The 17,682-nt window shown below is 40.2% G+C and overlaps 1 protein-coding gene across 1 annotated transcript in view; it reads left to right on the top strand.

Moving 5' to 3' along the window:
- The first annotated feature begins 2,893 nt into the window (after positions 1–2,893).
- LOC118392973 (nuclear receptor ROR-beta-like) overlaps positions 2,894–17,682 on the top strand; it is a 31,122-nt gene continuing 16,333 nt past the window's right edge. Inside the window, exon 1 of the mRNA XM_035785053.2 lies at positions 2,894–3,418. Coding sequence (XP_035640946.1) covers positions 3,412–3,418 — 7 coding nt within the window. The 5' untranslated portion in view covers positions 2,894–3,411. The remainder of the gene's footprint in view (positions 3,419–17,682) is intronic.

The following is a 17,682-nucleotide window of genomic DNA, read 5'->3' as shown; positions in this document are numbered from 1 at the left end:
TGAAGTGAAGCAGTAGCGCTGAATCAGATAGAAAGACAGACTGAGAGAGAGAGAGACCTTGGATCCTGTCTCTGGTCTGAGTGCTTTTCAATGCATTCCCCAAGCTAAGCCCTTGGGCATGGCCCAGTCACTTCCTTTCTCACTCTGCTTAGACACCATATGGCAGCAGACTTCTTCAATTCAGAATTACACACTTAGTATACCAGTAGTTGTACTTACAAGGAGGATATTTCATAAGCCTATAGTAGAATGAATATGATTTTATATTTTTTTCTATGGAGGTCTATCTTCCGTTTCCTAGCTAAAGGAACCTCCAACAACACAAGAATGTTATCCTCTATTTTTTTTCCTTCTCAAGGAATAATGTAATGTCACATCATTTCAGTTCCATGTCATCAATAGGTTTTCTCTCAGTTGATAAGGCATCCGTATGAGAGGTAATCCTGCTTAATGGATCCTTAGAGCTCAGATGGCTCCTGCTTACTATGCTATATGCCATTAAGATCACTGAAGCACACAAAGAGCACACGAGGACAGGTTGTATTGCCTGAACAAAAAGAAAAAGCTTTTTGTATTTTGACACAGCACACTCCTTTCTTTCTTCCCTTCTCCCTCTCTCTCCCTCTCTCTCCCTCTCTCCCTCTCTCCCCCTCTCTCCCTCTGTCCCCCTCTCTCCCTTCTCCCTCTCTCCCTCTCCCTCTCCCTCTCTCCCTTCTCCCTCTCTCCCTCTCTCTCTGGATGTCTGTCTCTTTTCAGGGCCATCTTTTTTGACCAGTCTAGCCTTTTGTCATACTTGCTTTGGTCATTACATCACAATTACAGAGCTGTTGGTACAAGAGAAATGAGATGAAAATATAATGGATGAAAAAAAGCAAGGGATGAAATGTAGGTCAGTGGAGATGTGCTTGGGGCTGTTTCTCTCTCTCCCCCTCTTTCTGTCTCTCTCTCTTTCCTTGCCTTTCCAGGTCCAACACTCTGACGCCACAACTACAGGGGCTATGGGACAGGGCGCTATAGACTGCAAACCAACATATACTCTTGAATGTAAAGGTGCTTACATCCATCATTATGTCCATCATAAACCTAATAATCTCCATGAAATACAATTGGGATAGAACTGTAGCTGGGCTACTCCGAATTAAAAAACAAGATGTGTTGCTAAAATCTCAGTAAGGCAGTAATGATCCCATAAGTGACGAGGAAGAGACACTGCAATGCATGCTTATGACATAACGGTTCAGATTGCGATAGAGTGAAACTGTAGGTACACTGAGGTACAGTGAAGTCAGACATAATAGGAAGTAATGTAATGCGGGGTCAGTCAGGGGTCAGAGCTGGTCAGGCTGGGGTAAGAATGGCATAATAACGTCTCTAAATCAAATCAAATTTTATTGCTCACATACAAGTGTTTAGCAGATGTTATTGCGGGTGTAGTGAAATGCTTGTGTTTCTAGCTCCGACTATGCAATAATATCTAACAAGTAATATCTAACAATTTCCCAAAATATACCCAATACACACAAATCCAAGTAAGGAATGGAATTAAAAATATATACAGTAGATATATGGACGAGCAATGTCAGAGCGGCATAGACTAAGATACAGTAGAATAGAATACAGTATATACATATGAGATGAGTAATGCAAGATATTTAAACATTATTAAAGTGACTAGTGTTCCATTTATTAAAATGGTCAGTGATTATAAGTGTATATATATAGGCAGCATGCCTCTATTTGCTAGTGATGTCACAATGGGACAACTCCATGATCATCACCACACATGACCTTTAATTACTCTTCACTACACAGGGGCATACAGTGGGGCAAAAAAGTATTTAGTCAGCAACCAATTGTGCAAGTTCTCCCACTTAAAAAGATGAGAGAAGCCTGTAATTTTCATCTTAGGTACACTTCAACTATGACAGACAAAATTAGATGAAAATTACAGGCCTCTCTCATCTTTTTAAGTGGGATAACTTGCACAATTGGTGGCTGACTAAATACTTTTTGCCCCACTGTATATAGAATATAGGCTTCATTTGAATGGTGTGTTACTTACCGGTAATTCCTCATTATTGAAGAGGTGAATTGTTTGTTCATCTCTGTGATGCTCTGCATAAAACAATGCATGTTTCTTTACTCTAACTGAATATGGTTATTGGTAATGTAAGTTGAGAGTCAGAGTACAGGTGGATGGAGGACTTTCTGTAGGAGCAAGAACAGGATGGTCACCATCAGCCACAACCACTGAGGGCCACAAATAAAAAATGTCTGTCACTTCCTGTTTTCAATAAAGCTATTACAAGCAATGTATTGACCAATCACCAAATAGATTATTAGTTAGCAGGTAAAAAAAATAGGTAGGCACATACACCACTGTGTGCTTTGCAGAAGAAACATTAGACATGTAGCCTAATGTCATCCTCTCAGTGACACTTAAATAAGCATTTGAACAGCAAAATTTGACTGATTACCAATTGAATAGCCTATTTAAATATATATATATATTATTCCACAGCTCTATTCTACTATTTAATTCACAGCCATTACAGTGTTTAACATCCAAGGAATATTTTAAATATTTACCAGAGTGTTGAACTGTGTATCAATAAACTATTTAGATACAACCATTTATCAAATACCAATTCTGAAAGATTTAAAGATTTGCTCATCTAACTGCCTAGGCTATTATACCTGATTGTAAGATATGTATAGGCCTATAAATTGAAAAAGCATTTATATAACCTATTGCTTTGACTGCAAACTGTCTGTGAACTTAGAAACGTATTCATGTAGACAGACCTAAACCAAACGCTCCATCTTTTGACTACAATTCAGTAGGTTCTACATATGGCCGTTAGATAGTTAGGTTATGTGTTATTGTAGGCTAACTAACTGTTTGTAAACACAATTTATGTGGGAAGATGATGTATCTTATCCTCACAGTTGACAGTGCCCTCACGCGCAGACGGATACTGTCGAACATGGGCTACTACACTCACACTCATTGGGGACGTTCGAGAGTGGGAGGAGCAGAAAGTGCTAGTCCAATCCCTGCTCCTGTAAGCCTCTAGCGCTCTCCCCTCCGCCGGGGGGAAACAGTGAAAACCTCGGGTTGATGTGCAGACGCAGATGTCATGTGAAAACTCGCATGCTCGCTGCGCGCACGACTCAAACCGTCCGACTACTGCTCCAGACTCTACCGCCCGCGCTCTGCCCAGTGCGTCACCAAGCTCGAGCCCGTTCTGGACTGGAATGCTTTTGCACATAAAAAACACTCATTGAATGAACGTGGACGACGCCGAATATTAACATCGTTTTTTTCCCCCGAGGATATTGCTTTTTTAAGTCTTTATGTTTGTTTCTTCATGACTGCTGCATTCGGAAGCGAATCGCACCACAACCACTATGCGAGGTAAGGAGAATCCAACTGCTTTTGACAGCTCATTTAAATAGCTGGCCATGGAGCGCGTGTGGCGCCCGGCCGCTATATCCACTCACTCACATCACACTGGTATTCCACAAATCCATTCGAGACTGCAGTTATGTTGTGTGTGGGCTGTGTAAACTTACTCGGGAAGTTTTTTCAGCCTAACTTGCTCATACAGCCTCAGTCAAACTATTAGCCAAAGTGTGAGGATAACATGGACATTTATTGTCATTGTTGTAGCCTATTCGGATATTCGTGTGTGTGTGTGTGTGTGTGTGTGTGTGTGTGGTCCATCAAACACCTTGCATTAAGTGAGTTACAGTGTTTGAGTTAACTTCTACTCACTACAAACAAATGGGCGCACGTGAAGACCTCTATTGCCATTAACTATTGCCAGTGATGATTTAAAGAAACAACTATTTTCTCAGAGAGCAGCAGGTATAGGCTGTGTGTACCAGACCTCCATGGTGCTAGGGCCAAGCGCGGAGGTTGTGTGTTCCAACGTGTTATGCGCTCTACTAACCCATTTCCGTCAGTCAAGCGCCGCACCGCGCCGAAAGCATCGAAATGCAGTGCCCCCCAGGTCCAACACACACACACACACACACACACACACACACACACACACACACACACACACACACACACACACACACACACACACACACACACACACACACACACACACACACACACACACACCAGAGAGAGTGAGCGATAAAGAACTGACCCCAGTCTTCCAGACGGAAGTTCACTCCACAGCTCTCCCGGTCCCAATCATGTGCTTTAGATCAAAGGCTTTAAATGCTGAATAGTAGGCCTATTTTACATCTCAAATGTCTCAACAAATTAACGTATCCATGATTACTAATTGTGAGCAAATTACATAGGTAGTGTTATTACGCTGATCACTATAGCCTATAACTTATTAATTGTAAAATAAATACAATCATTAAAAATATAACCCATGAAGAATCTAAGCCTACAGGAATTATTATCACTACATAAAAGTAGCCTATAATCTGTTTTTTTTTTCCATGAAAGACAGGTGATAGCCTCACTGGGAGGTAGGCTATTACCTCTGTTGTTCAGGCAACATACTAATTCTACGTTGTATACCTATAATCGCAAATAATAATAAAACATAATTAGGTTAATAATGAAATGAGGTTTAACTAAACTGTAGACTTTTGAATTATAGGCAATTTACCGTTAATCATCGATTATCAACGGGTATCTTAATTTGAGTTTGTCATCATTAAAGAGAAAACATGGGATGGTGCATACAGAAATTGCTGTTGTAATAATAGCATTCAAATTATTATTATTATTATTACATTATTCCCCTGTTAATTTTTGGCAATTGTTGAAGTTCTCGATATTTTAGTCAATATTTAGCCTATTCAACATAATTCATTTAGGCCACAACACTTTTGTGATATTAACAGTATTTTTTTCGTGACTATTATGGTGTCCCTTGCTAGCTAATGCTATTTGGCTTTGAAAGTCAAGCGCTTCCTTGCATTAACCTTTTACTTTATAGCCGTGGTGGGTAAAAGAGGCTCTCTCTCCCTCCCAGTCTTCCTCTCTCTGCAAGCCCAAAGGGTTTTTGTCGGATATGATTAAATCAGTGTGCGCCGGGCGGCCCCTCTCCCAACCTTTGCGGCCTGTGGAGTCTATGCTGCTCAGAGAGAAATGCACTCCCATCCACGAGGTTATAAAAAAATAGAGGGCCCCACAATATGTCTTGTTTAATTATCATTTAGCAATTGCCAAAATTCCTGTCCCGACTGACTGACGGACGATGATGTACATATGCTAGACTAATAATCACAACCAAACAGGGGAGAAAGAAAATGTTGTTTGGTGAAAAAGAGAAGTTGATTATCAAATAATTCTCATTGTCGCGGCTCATATAGTCCTACTGTTAGGCTAAATAAACGTTATTCAATGTCAAGCATGTTGGAAACCCTCTGAAACAATTAGCATATAACAGTGGTGTCAAACTCATTCCACATGAACCAAGCTTGTTCGTTTTTTCTTCTTTCAATTAAGACCTAGACAACCAGGTGAGGGGAGTTTCGTACTAATTAGTGACCTTAATGCATCAATCAAGTACAAGGGTGGAGCGAAAACCCGCAGACACTCGGCCCTCTGTGGAATGAGTTTGACACATCTGGCCTAAAGCCCAACATGAACTGCCCTAAAACATTTTTTTTTAAATAAGAACGTGCTCTAGTAAAATGTTTTTTATGTGCTCTTGTAAATAGCTGTTATTTTTATTTCCCTTATTTGATTCCATTAACTCATTCTTAGATGTGAATGTTTGGGGCCTGAGCATTTCGTTTCCCAAGTGAACCTTCTCCTGATTTATTTTTTACTGCCAATTAAATAACTTCAAGCCCGTTTTGATCTTGTTGACCAGGCTATCACTAATAATTGGTTTATACAAGTTCTCTAATCACTGAACTTTATTTTTCAATCATTCTAATAATCAAACAGCCTACTTCTTTAATTAACCAACATTGTCCTTTCAAATTAAATAATGTTTAGTTTATTTTCTGCATATTTTTCTAAGGTTTCATACCTCAAATCAATTCACATTCTAGAATCATATTGGTGCAGATGGATTCGTTTTTTTTCGGTTTGATTAGGCCTATGTTTAGTCAGGGGGCTTCAGGAAACACGTGCACCTTTGCATTGCACCTGCACTTTACTGTACACTCCCACCTACATACACAAACACAGTGAACCCCCCAAAACATACCTTTATTATAATAAACACAATGATGCCTCCATGCATGCACACATCACATGCAAGTGCACATGATCACATACATACATTCTCACAGATATGAGAATACATACATAGGCCTAATAAACATGGCCAAACACACTTCAATTAATAATATGTGTATACATGTGTGTAGGCTACATGCACGAATGCATACCAACAAATAAACACACACACACACACAGGCAATGACAATGACAATCTACTGCAATGCAATCCAATTTTGTTTACCTCATACGCTTTATTCCTGTGTGTGTGTGTGTGTGTGTGTGTGTGTGTGTGTGTGTGTCAGTGAGATGGACCGAGTCTTATGCTTTGTATTGCTGATCAGATTATGCTGCTGGAGCCAGTATTACCCAGGCTAACCCTCCCATAGACGGTATAGGTCACTGAGTTTAGTCCAGGGCAGAAGGAGGATGGATCATGGGTCAGAGGTGGGCTATTTGCAGCGAGATCACACCCGATAGACTTCAGTATTCGACATTTGTCCAGATCCCCGGGACGTCAGGAGATGCCTTCAATACCGTCCACTAGGGGCAACGTGAGCATGTATTACCATCTAGTAGGCTCGCAGCTTACGAGGGCATTGTGTTAAACTGTGCACTTCGGCTCTGAGGATTGCGGGTTCAATCCCAGTGCTTTAAAAAATATATATATATTTAACCTTTATTTAACTCAGTGCTAGACACTTGTTTTTATTTATTTCCTGTTTTAACCTTATCCCAAACCTTAACCCTGACAACCAGTCAGAATGAATGCCTAAACTTAACGTCAAGGTTTTTTCTGTTATAACAACCTTAATTAACCCTCAACTATCATTTCACTTCACCTGAGGTGTGGTGGAAATGTGAGAGAGAGAAAGAAAGAAAGAGAGAAAGAGAGAAAGAAAGAAAGAAAGAAAGAAAGAGAGAAAGAAAGAAAGAAAAAAGAGGAGGGGGGATCGGAGATATTAAATCTAAAGGTATGATGCCACTTCTTCTATGATGTTTATTATCAACATAACACAAAGCCGTGCAGTATAACTAGTGGTGATTCTGTAGGTATCACTTTGAGAGCAAAGATAAACATTGTTGTCCTCCAGAAGGTATTGAAGTGAACGTCATTACATTCATTTAATCTGGTCATCCTATGCACAGAAATCTCAGTCTAGTAATTGGGGATGCATGATATATCGGTAAGCATATCGAAATCGGCCGATATTAGCTAAAAATGCCATCAGCCCGATGTCTAGTTCAACGTCAGTGTGCAAAACCGATGTCAAAGCTGACGTGCATACCTATATAACGTAGGTAGATGACGTGCATACCTATATAACGTAGGTAGATGATGTGCATACCTATATAACGTAGGTAGATGATGTGCATACCTATATAACGTAGGTAGATGACGTGCATACCTATATAACGTAGGTAGATGACGTGCATACCTATATAACGTAGGTAGATGACGTGCATACCTATATAAAACGTAGGTAGATGATGTGCATACCTATATAATGTAGGTAGATGACGTGCATACCTATATAATGTAGGTAGATGATGTGCATACCTATATAACGTAGGTAGATGATGTGCATACCTATATAACGTAGGTACATGATGTGCATATCTATATAACGTAGGTAGATGATGTGCATACCTATATAACGTAGGTAGATGACGTGCATACCTATATAACGTAGGTAGATGATGTGCATACCTATATAACGTAGATGACGTGCATACCTATATAATGTAGGTAGATGACGTGCATACCTATATAACATAAGTAGATGACGTGCATACCTATATAACGTAGGTAGATGATGTGCATACCTATATAACGTAGGTAGATGACGTGCATACCTATATAACGTAGGTAGATGATGTGCATACCTATATAACATAGGTAGATGACGTGCATACCTATATAACGTAGGTAGATGACGTGCATACCTATATAACGTAGATGACGTGCATACCTATATAATGTAGGTAGATGACGTGCATACCTATATAACGTAAGTAGATGACGTGCATACCTATATAACGTAGGTAGATGACGTGCATACCTATATAACGTAGGTAGATGACGTGCATACCTATATAACGTAGGTAGATGATGTGCATACCTATATAATGTAGGTCGAGCCCAAAGTACACACTATTTTTCAGATGTTGCACTAATGGAGTTACACAGTATTGTTGAAAAGTACATCTATGAGCTACTTGCTATGGGCGTCACTGCTATTAGCTTCATGACTGACATTTGGACCAGCGATATCAGCCCCATGAGCATGCTGATTCTGACAGCGAAGTGGGTCGACAAGGATTTCCGACTGAGGAATGCCGTATTGCACGTTCAAGAATGTGCTGATTCTCATACCGCTGCTGCCATTTCAATGGCATTTGAGAACATGTTTGAAACTTGGAAAAATGAACACTCCTAGGGCCATTTGAACAACTGACTGGAGAAATAAGCTCATCAACTGTGTCTGCAGCAGACGTGACACCCTCTGTCATGGTATTGAAACGCCTGCTCAACAAACTGCCGACAGACCGTGGGGTTAAAACTTACGAAAGTACTTGAGGCTGTGAACAAGAGATTCGGTGGCCTTCTCTCTGAGCCTCTTTAATGTGTCGCCGCCATGCTCGATGCTAGGTACAAGGACCTTTACTTCGATGCAGACAAGAAACAGGGTTTACATGAAATGTTACATACACAGCTGGACAAGATGGAAACGGACTCAGTGACAGTTCGCACCGAGGAAGAGAGGGCACGGACAGACAGAGCTGAAACGTCACTGCTTGACGAGTATGATAAAATCCTGGTTGAGAATGAAACGACTGAACAAATGAACAACAAAACAGCACAGCAAGCAAGTGAAAGAAATGGGTCTTGATTATGTTTTACTGGTAATGGGGACATGCCTAAATGCCAACAAAATAACTTTTTGGTCAGTGTGTGTAACCTTTATTTAACTAGGCAAATCAGTTAAGAATAAATTCTTATTTACAATGACGGCCTACCCCAGCCATACCCGGACAACGCTGGGCCAATTGTGCGCCACCCTATGGGACTCCCAATCACGGCCGGATGTGATACAGCCTGGATTCGAACCAGGGACTGTAGTGACGCCTCTTGCACTGAGATGCAGTGCCTTAGACCGCTGCGTCCATGTGTGTGTATGTGTTAACTATTTAACTGTACTAGAATGTTTAAAAGGCCGCAACATTTTTAAATATCGGTTATCGGTATAGTTTTTTTGGCAAGGAAAATATCAGATATCGGTATCGGCCAAAAACGTCATATCAGTGCATCCCTACTAGTAATCCTATAGCTATATTCCCAAACTGCTCATTTCTGCCTGTAGGACTAGTTAACAAAGCCTTTCCATCAACACCTTAGTTCACACCCCGATCCCATTAACAACCATATGGTCTATCCATTAAACACTCATGGACAATATGGACACAGACATACAAGTCATTAAGGTATAAATTACCAAAGATGCCATAGATTCCAGTAATTTGGTATATTACAAGTAGCTTTGCAACCCTAGTCCCCCCTTTCACTGTCTTCTTCTCTCTCTGTTGGCGCATTTGAGCGGATCACTTTTTTCTAGTCGGTGACCAGCATTTCAAAGTGTGTTGCATTATGAGGATAAAAATTGTTAGACGTATGTTTACATGTTGACTGCATGAACAACAACCATGTGATCAAAGGTCATGACTTTTCGACTGCGGTCAACTTCAATTTTCTGCAGTTGCAACTTGTAGTCATTGCATGCATTGTGGGAGGCACTATTTGTCATCCAATCATTACAGCGTCTTTGTTTGACCAACATGAACGGGACCAAAGACGTGACTAAACAGCAAGCAACTTTGTCGCGTTTCATATGTATACAGTGGATATGTACAAATTAACAGTGGTGGAAAAAGTACTCAATTGTCATACTTGAGTAAAAGTAAAGATACCTTAATAGAAAATGACTCAAGTAAAAGTGAAAGTCACCCAGGAAAATACTACTTGAGTAAAAGTATATTTAAGTACTGAAAGTAAATGGAATTGCTAAAATGTACATAAGTATCAAGAGTAAAAGTATAAATCATTTAAAATTCCTTATATGGCACAATTTTATTTTTTAATTGACGGATAGCCAGGGGCACACTCCAACACTCAGACATCATTTACAAACAAAGCATTTGTGTTTAGTGAGTACACCAGATCAGAGGCAGTAGGGATGACCAGGGATGTTCTCTTGATAAGTGTGTGAATTGGATGATTTTCCAGTCAAAATGTAATGAGTACTTTTGGGTGTCTGGGAAAATGTATGAAGTAAAAAGTACATTATTTTCTTTAGGAATGTAGTGAAGTAAAAGTATAAAATATAAATAGTAAAGTTAAGGTTCGAGACCTTCAAAAACTACTGAAGTAGTACTTTAAAGTATTTGTACTTAAGTACTTTACACCCATAGAAATTAATGTGATATTTGAGGCTTTCTCTCCCCAATTGATAATACAATGTACACACATATTTCCAGTTTGTGAGTGTGTGATATGGGGGTTGGAGACATGTTACAAAGAAAAACTTCATAAACAATGGCAACACTGCCATGTTAGTAAAGAACAAGTAAGCCTGCGCACAGTGTTAAAGCTCCCAATTCACTGGTTTATTGACAACGTTTTCATCCAAAATGGATTTTGGTCAGGTCAAACAAACACTGCCATGTTGCACTAAGCCTTGCTGTTGGAAAACCACATCAGTGTCCGGCTTTCAGCTGTAGCAGATGCACCTCCTCTGACTTCACTCCTCGACTTTTGTCTGCAGTTGGTTGCTTCAGCATTTCCACTCAAACAAGCCCACAGTCTCTCTCCCTCTCCTCCCCCCTCTCTACTTCCTTTCACATCGCTTTATCTATCGCTTTTTTTGCTCTCTGTTTCACACTCATGCCAAACGCACACACACACACACACACACACACACACACACACACACACACACACACACACACACACACACACACACACACACACACACACACACACACACACACACACACACACACACACACGCGCTCAATGTCATGCATGAGGTCCCAATGCCAATAGAATGAGACATCCTGCATCTGCATTGATCAGTGAATCCTAGCGTGATCAGGGGATCGATGCCTCCTGAAGCTCTACGGAAGCAATCACCAACATAATCTATGTTGTAGTGCAGTTTAATAATTTACATAATCTATGCTGTAATGAATAGTTTAATAATTTACATAATCTATACTGTAATGCATCATGTAATCATTTAAAGAATATATACTGTTGTGCATAGTTGAATCATTTATATCATCTATACTATAATACATAGTCTAATTATTTACATAATCTATACTGTAACGCATAGTCTAATTATTTACATAATCTATACTGTAACGCATAGTCTAATAATTTACATAATCTATACTGTAATGCGCAGTTAAATAATTTACATAATCTATACTGTAATGCATAGTGTAATAATTTACTTAATTATACTGTAATACATAGTCTAATCATTTACATAATCTATACTGTAACGCATAGTCTAATAATTTTCATAATCTATACTGTAATGCATAGTTTAATCATTTACATAATCTATACTGTAATGCGCAGTTAAATAATTTACATAATCTATACTGTAACGCATAGTGTAATAATTTACTTAATCTATACTGTAATGCGCAGTTTAATCATTTACATAATTATACTGTAATACATAGTCTAATCATTTACATAATCTATACTGTAATGCATAGTCTAATAATTTTCATAATCTATACTGTAATGCATAGTTTAATCATTGACATAATCTATACTGTAATGCATAGTGTAATCATTGACATAATCTACACATAATTTATATCACATTACATGATCCATTTCATCAACATTTCCCAAAGCATGATCAGCATTCTTTATACACTGAACAACAATATAAAGGCAACATGTAAAGTGTTGGTCTCATGTTTCATGAGCTAAAAAAAATATCCCAGAAATGTTCCAGATGCACAAAAAGCTAATTACTCTCAAAATGTTGTGCACACATTTGTTAACATCCTTGTTAGTGAGCATTTCTCCTTTGGCAAGATAATCCATCTATCTGCCTGGTGTGGCATGTCAAGAAGCTGATACAACAGCATGATCATTACACAGGTGCACATTGTGCTGGTGACAATAAAAGGCCACTCTAAAATGTGCAGTTTTGTCACACAACACAATGCCACAGATGTCTCAAGTTTTGAGGGAGCGTGCAGTTGGCATGCAGACTGCAGGAATGTAAACCAGAGCCGTTGCCTGAATTGTATGTTCATTTCTCTACCATAAGCCGCCCCCAACATCGTTAACAGAACATCCAACTGGCCTCACAACCGCAGACCATGTGTATAGCATCGTGTGGGCGAGCGGTTTGCTGTGAAAAGAGTGCCCCATGGTGGCAGTGGGGTTATGGTATGGGCAGGCATAAACTACGGACAACGAACACAGTTGCATTTTATTGCTGGAAATTTGAATGCAAAGAAATACCAAGACGAGATCCTGAGGCCATTTTTTAAAAGTTCTCTGTGACCAACAGATGAATATCATGTGAAATCCATAGATTAGGACCTATATAAATGTATTTATTTCAATTGACTGATTTTGTCATTTGAACTGTAACTCTTTGAAATTGTTGCACGTTGTGTTTATATTTTTGTTCAGTGTATTATCGTCTTAGTTAGGAACATCAAACTTACTTTCATTGAGTATCATTCATTGTGGTGAAGAAGCATCCCTACAAACCTTTATTGGTGGTGGTGGAATGTTTGTCCATGTACCTGAAGAATGACCAGAATAAAAGAGAGGAAAATGTTTTCATTGTGTGTGTGTTGCTGACTAATGGCCCAGTGTTATGTAACTGGGGGAAAGATTACTCAAAGCCCGGGCCAGGAGAGCTAATCCTCCACACTGAGGCGTTGCACCACAACACACACACACATGACTATGTATAGTCTCTATCTATAACTGTGTTCCTCGATCCTCTCTCTAACCCTGTATCACTGTCTCTCCTCACTCCACCTGTCTGCTCTTCTTTCACTCCTGCTTTCAACTCAAATGAGGAGAGGTGGTGTGTGTGTGTGCATGTTTGATTTATCAGTGTATTTTAGATACTGTAGCCTGTAGAACGTGTCTGTATCAGTGTGGTTCCCAGTGGAATCCAAGTGTGTTTGCTTAGGGACTGCTCCGTGTTGATTTTATTTCGTCAGCTTTTGAGGGGAGTCTAGGCAATACCCCGCTGAGAGCAATGGAATATGTTCAGTCAGTGTGATGTGTGTGTGTGTGACTAGCATTACATTGCAGCACAGTACATTTCTTCTACTTTATCTCAGCTGTGAGGGATAAGAGATCCCTAGCACCCCAGTGCTGCCTGACTCGGAGTTAAATAAACAAGCTTCCTCTCTTTAGAAAGTCCTAGTTAAACACACGGGCAGTATCTCTTAATAGATGCAGCGTATCCGGGCAGGATTCTTCATCTAGTCTAATACACTGGCTGGTAGTGATGGTAGCAGACGCACTCTGGTAGTGCGATGTGGTGCAATATGGGATTGAACTTTGACCTCATCAGCTTACTTTTGTTCAGTAGCACCTGGCTATATCCCAAGTGTACGCTTTAGAGATTGTGGGTGGCGGTCATCATGATGTGAATCACAGAGAACAAGTAACGGGCAAAGGAGAAAGAGAGAGGGCAGAGGGAGAAAGATGCAGAGAGAGAGAGAGAGATGGGGGACAGAGATAAAGAGTTATGCAATGGTGAAATTATAATCTTGTGAGCGGGTTGATTTGGGTTTCTGTATGTGTACAATTCACCAGATGGGTGTGTTTGTGTGCGTGTGTGCGCATGTACGTTACCAATAGAACAATGACAGCTACTAAACTTGTAACCTTGTGCATATTTCTTGGACGGTGTGTAGGCAGGCAGAACCCTTTGTGGTACTTTCTGGCACTTAGCTTCTATTGTAACCTCCACCACCAGAGCTCCATTACTGCACCCACAGCTGCTTACCCCAAATGACTGTTGAGTTTTCCTGTTACATTCCACACTTTACTATGTACTAGGAGGAAAATAGGTGTCATTTCTGTCATTATATAGTGCATTTATATGCTTGCTACAGGAGGTGACCATAGCTACCATGGAAGTAACAGATTTGTAATTACCTAAAGCTATTTCCTGAAGACTAATTATGCATTTAGCATATTCCACAACACAATTAGATGCTTTAAAAAGGCATTGCCCACCATGGTATGCCATAGAAGGTTGTTTGTGGTGGCATACCTGTAGCACTTACTGTGTTGACTATAAGGATGAGCTACAGGTAGGGGTTAGCGTCAGTGTGGCATGTTTTGTGAGTGGCAAAGATTAGCCTGTATTAGCGTCAGTGCCTAATCTCACTGAGGAGAGTCTCCAGGGCTTTATCAGTTCTATTTCTCTCTTGTTTGCTGCACTTACACATCTTGAAACACAGTACCAGAGCTGCTGGGTTCAAATATTATTTCTGTGCTTGATTGAGATTGCTTGTTGCAATGGAACAAATAAAGTCATGATATTGTAAACCCTGCCAATCTAGTGCTCCAGATGGGCTAAAGCAAAAGCCCAAAGTATTTGAAAGATTTCAAATAGTATTTGAACCCAGGTCTGATCTAGCCTCAGTATTCCATGTATAGTGTTCATATATTTTCTAGAATCATAACAGCCTTTTTGTTTTAAACAGTGTCTTTATATTAAAGTTTGATGAAATACTCATATTGTATGTGAAGAGAGCTCTTTGATTGTCTTTGAGAAAGATGCCCCTGGGGCCACTTTGGGGAAAACCTTGTTAGACAGTTAAATTGTGGCCTAAGGCGAGCTATTAGCGTCCATCCCTGACACACACACACACACACACACACACACACACACACACACACACACACACACACACACACACACACACACACACACACACACACACACACACACACACACACACACACCCTCTCCAAGGCAATTGTTGTAGTTTGGTACCTTTGGATCCATGTGATTAGCTAGTGTCCTCCAAAATGAGCTGGAATATGCATGTTTCTAAATTAAGTTGTAAGCAATTAGTCCCCTATACCCTTCCCTTCTTACACATGCATGCACGCACACACAAACATATGTACACAAGCACACACACATCATCTACAATTAGGACCAAGACCAAAATCATAGGAAGATCAGAGTGGGTTTGTTTAAGCGAGGGTTAGGGAGCGGTGCTCCAGGCATTTACTTACAAATACATTATTTGGATCATTATCATCAGTAGCTCTGCAACACAGTGTGTAGCCTACCCCTGCTCTCAGAAGGGGTAGACCAGATGCTGTGGTCACATCACCCTTGGACTTGTTCCTCTCTGTCTCTCTCGAAGGAAAGTTCAGAGGTCAAGCCTGAGGGGGGATCACAGAGGAGGGTGTTGGGAAGGACATGAGGGGACAGAAGGGTGGGAGGGACGAGATGGGGGAGGGTGTTTGGGGAGGGAAAGGGGCATTGGGATCGAGTCTACCCTGTGGAGTATTTCCCAAGCCTCCCTTGCATCCCTCCCCATTTCAGGGCCACTTAACATGAACCCCACAGTGTTGTATGGGCTTCACTTATAGCAGAGGTTCCCAAAATGTTTCACTCGGGGCCCCCCTTCTAGCATTGGGGAACATCCCCCGCCCCCACCCCTCCCCTGCACCATGTCTATTTCTATGGGTACAAGCACTGTTCATGACACAAACTGTTCATTTCGCCATGTCTAATGTGTATTTGTGATATTTGACTGGCAAAAAAATTACAAAAAATATCTATGGCCTAGAAAAACTATACAGAATATAAAAACATTAGCTGACATGGGCTAGTTAATCTGGACATTTTTGGCAAGTTATAAATAGCTCTCTATGTTATCAAATGACTAACATGACAAAGGAAAGCTGATGATGCACTACCCAATTTCGAAAATGCACCTTCCACTATTACAACTTTCAAGAGCAAGTTTAAAGCCGGACTGAGATCCTTTAAAAAAAAAAATATATATATAATAATTGTATATATACAGTACCAGTCAAAAGTTTGGACACACCTACTCATTCCAGGGTTTTTCTTTATTTGTACTATTTTCTACATTGTAGAATAATAGTGAAGACATCAAAACTATGAAGTAACACATATGGAATCATGTAGTAACCAAAAAGTGTTAAACAAATCAAAATATATGTTATATTTTAGATTCTTTAAAGTAGCCACCCTTTGCCTTGATGACAGCTTAGCACATTCTTGGCATTCTCTCAACCAGCTTCACCTGGAATGCTTTTCCAACAGTCTTGAAGGACTTCCCACATATGCTGAGCACTTGTTGGCTGTTTTCTTTCACTCCGCGGCCCAATTCATCCCAAATGGGTTGAGGTCGGGTGATTGTGGAGGCCAGGTCATCTGATGCAGCACTCCATCACTCTCCTTCAAATAGCCTTTACACAGCCTGGAGGTGTGTTGGGTCATTGTACTGTTGAAAAACAAATGATAGTACCACTAAGCACAAACCAGATGGGATGGTGTATTGCTGCAGAATGCTGTGGTAGCCATGCTGGTTAATGTGCCTTGAATTCTAAATAAATCACAGAGAGTATCATCAGCAAAGCACCCCCAAACCATCACAGCTCCTCCTCCATGCTTCACGGTGGGAACACACATGCGGTGATCATCCGTTCACCTACTCTGCGTCTCTCAAAGACACGGCGGTTGGAACCAAAAATCTCCAATTTGGACACATCAGACCAATGGACAGATTTCCACCGGTCTAATGTCCATTGCTCGTGTTTCTTGGCCCAAGCATTGGTGTCCTTTAGTAGTGATTTCTTTGCAGCAATTCGACCATGAAGGCTGTTTCACGCAGTCTCCTCTGAATAGTTGATGTTGAAATGTGTCTGTTACTTGAGCTCTGTGAAGCATTTATTTCAGCTGCAATTTCGGAGGCTGGTAACTCTAATGAACTTACCCTCTGCAGCAGAGGTAACTCTGGGTCTTCCATTCCTGTGGCGGTCCTCATGAGAGCCAGTTTCATCATAGCGCTTGATGGTTTCTAAGTCTTCACTTTTAGAAAATAGTCCAAATAAATAAAAACCCTGGAATGAGTAGGTGTGTCCAAACTTTTGACTGGTACTGTATATATATATGTATATATGTATATGTACTGTATATATATATATATATATATATATTGTATTATAATTTGCCATTTTTTTTGGGGGGGGACCCTGCCGAACACTCAGTTTGGGAACCACTGACTTTATAGTGTTGCCATAGCATTTCTAAATCCTATGTATTACCTACCGCTGTGTTTGAGTGTACAGTACATTTCTGCATTTCACGATGTGATTTGTACGTGTGCATAAATATGTACACTTT

This window comes from Oncorhynchus keta, chromosome 14 (genome assembly GCF_023373465.1).
Source record: "Oncorhynchus keta strain PuntledgeMale-10-30-2019 chromosome 14, Oket_V2, whole genome shotgun sequence".
Taxonomy (NCBI): domain Eukaryota; kingdom Metazoa; phylum Chordata; class Actinopteri; order Salmoniformes; family Salmonidae; genus Oncorhynchus; species Oncorhynchus keta.
Note: the sequence above shows the minus strand (reverse complement) of the source record. Positions and strands in the feature narration are given on the sequence as shown.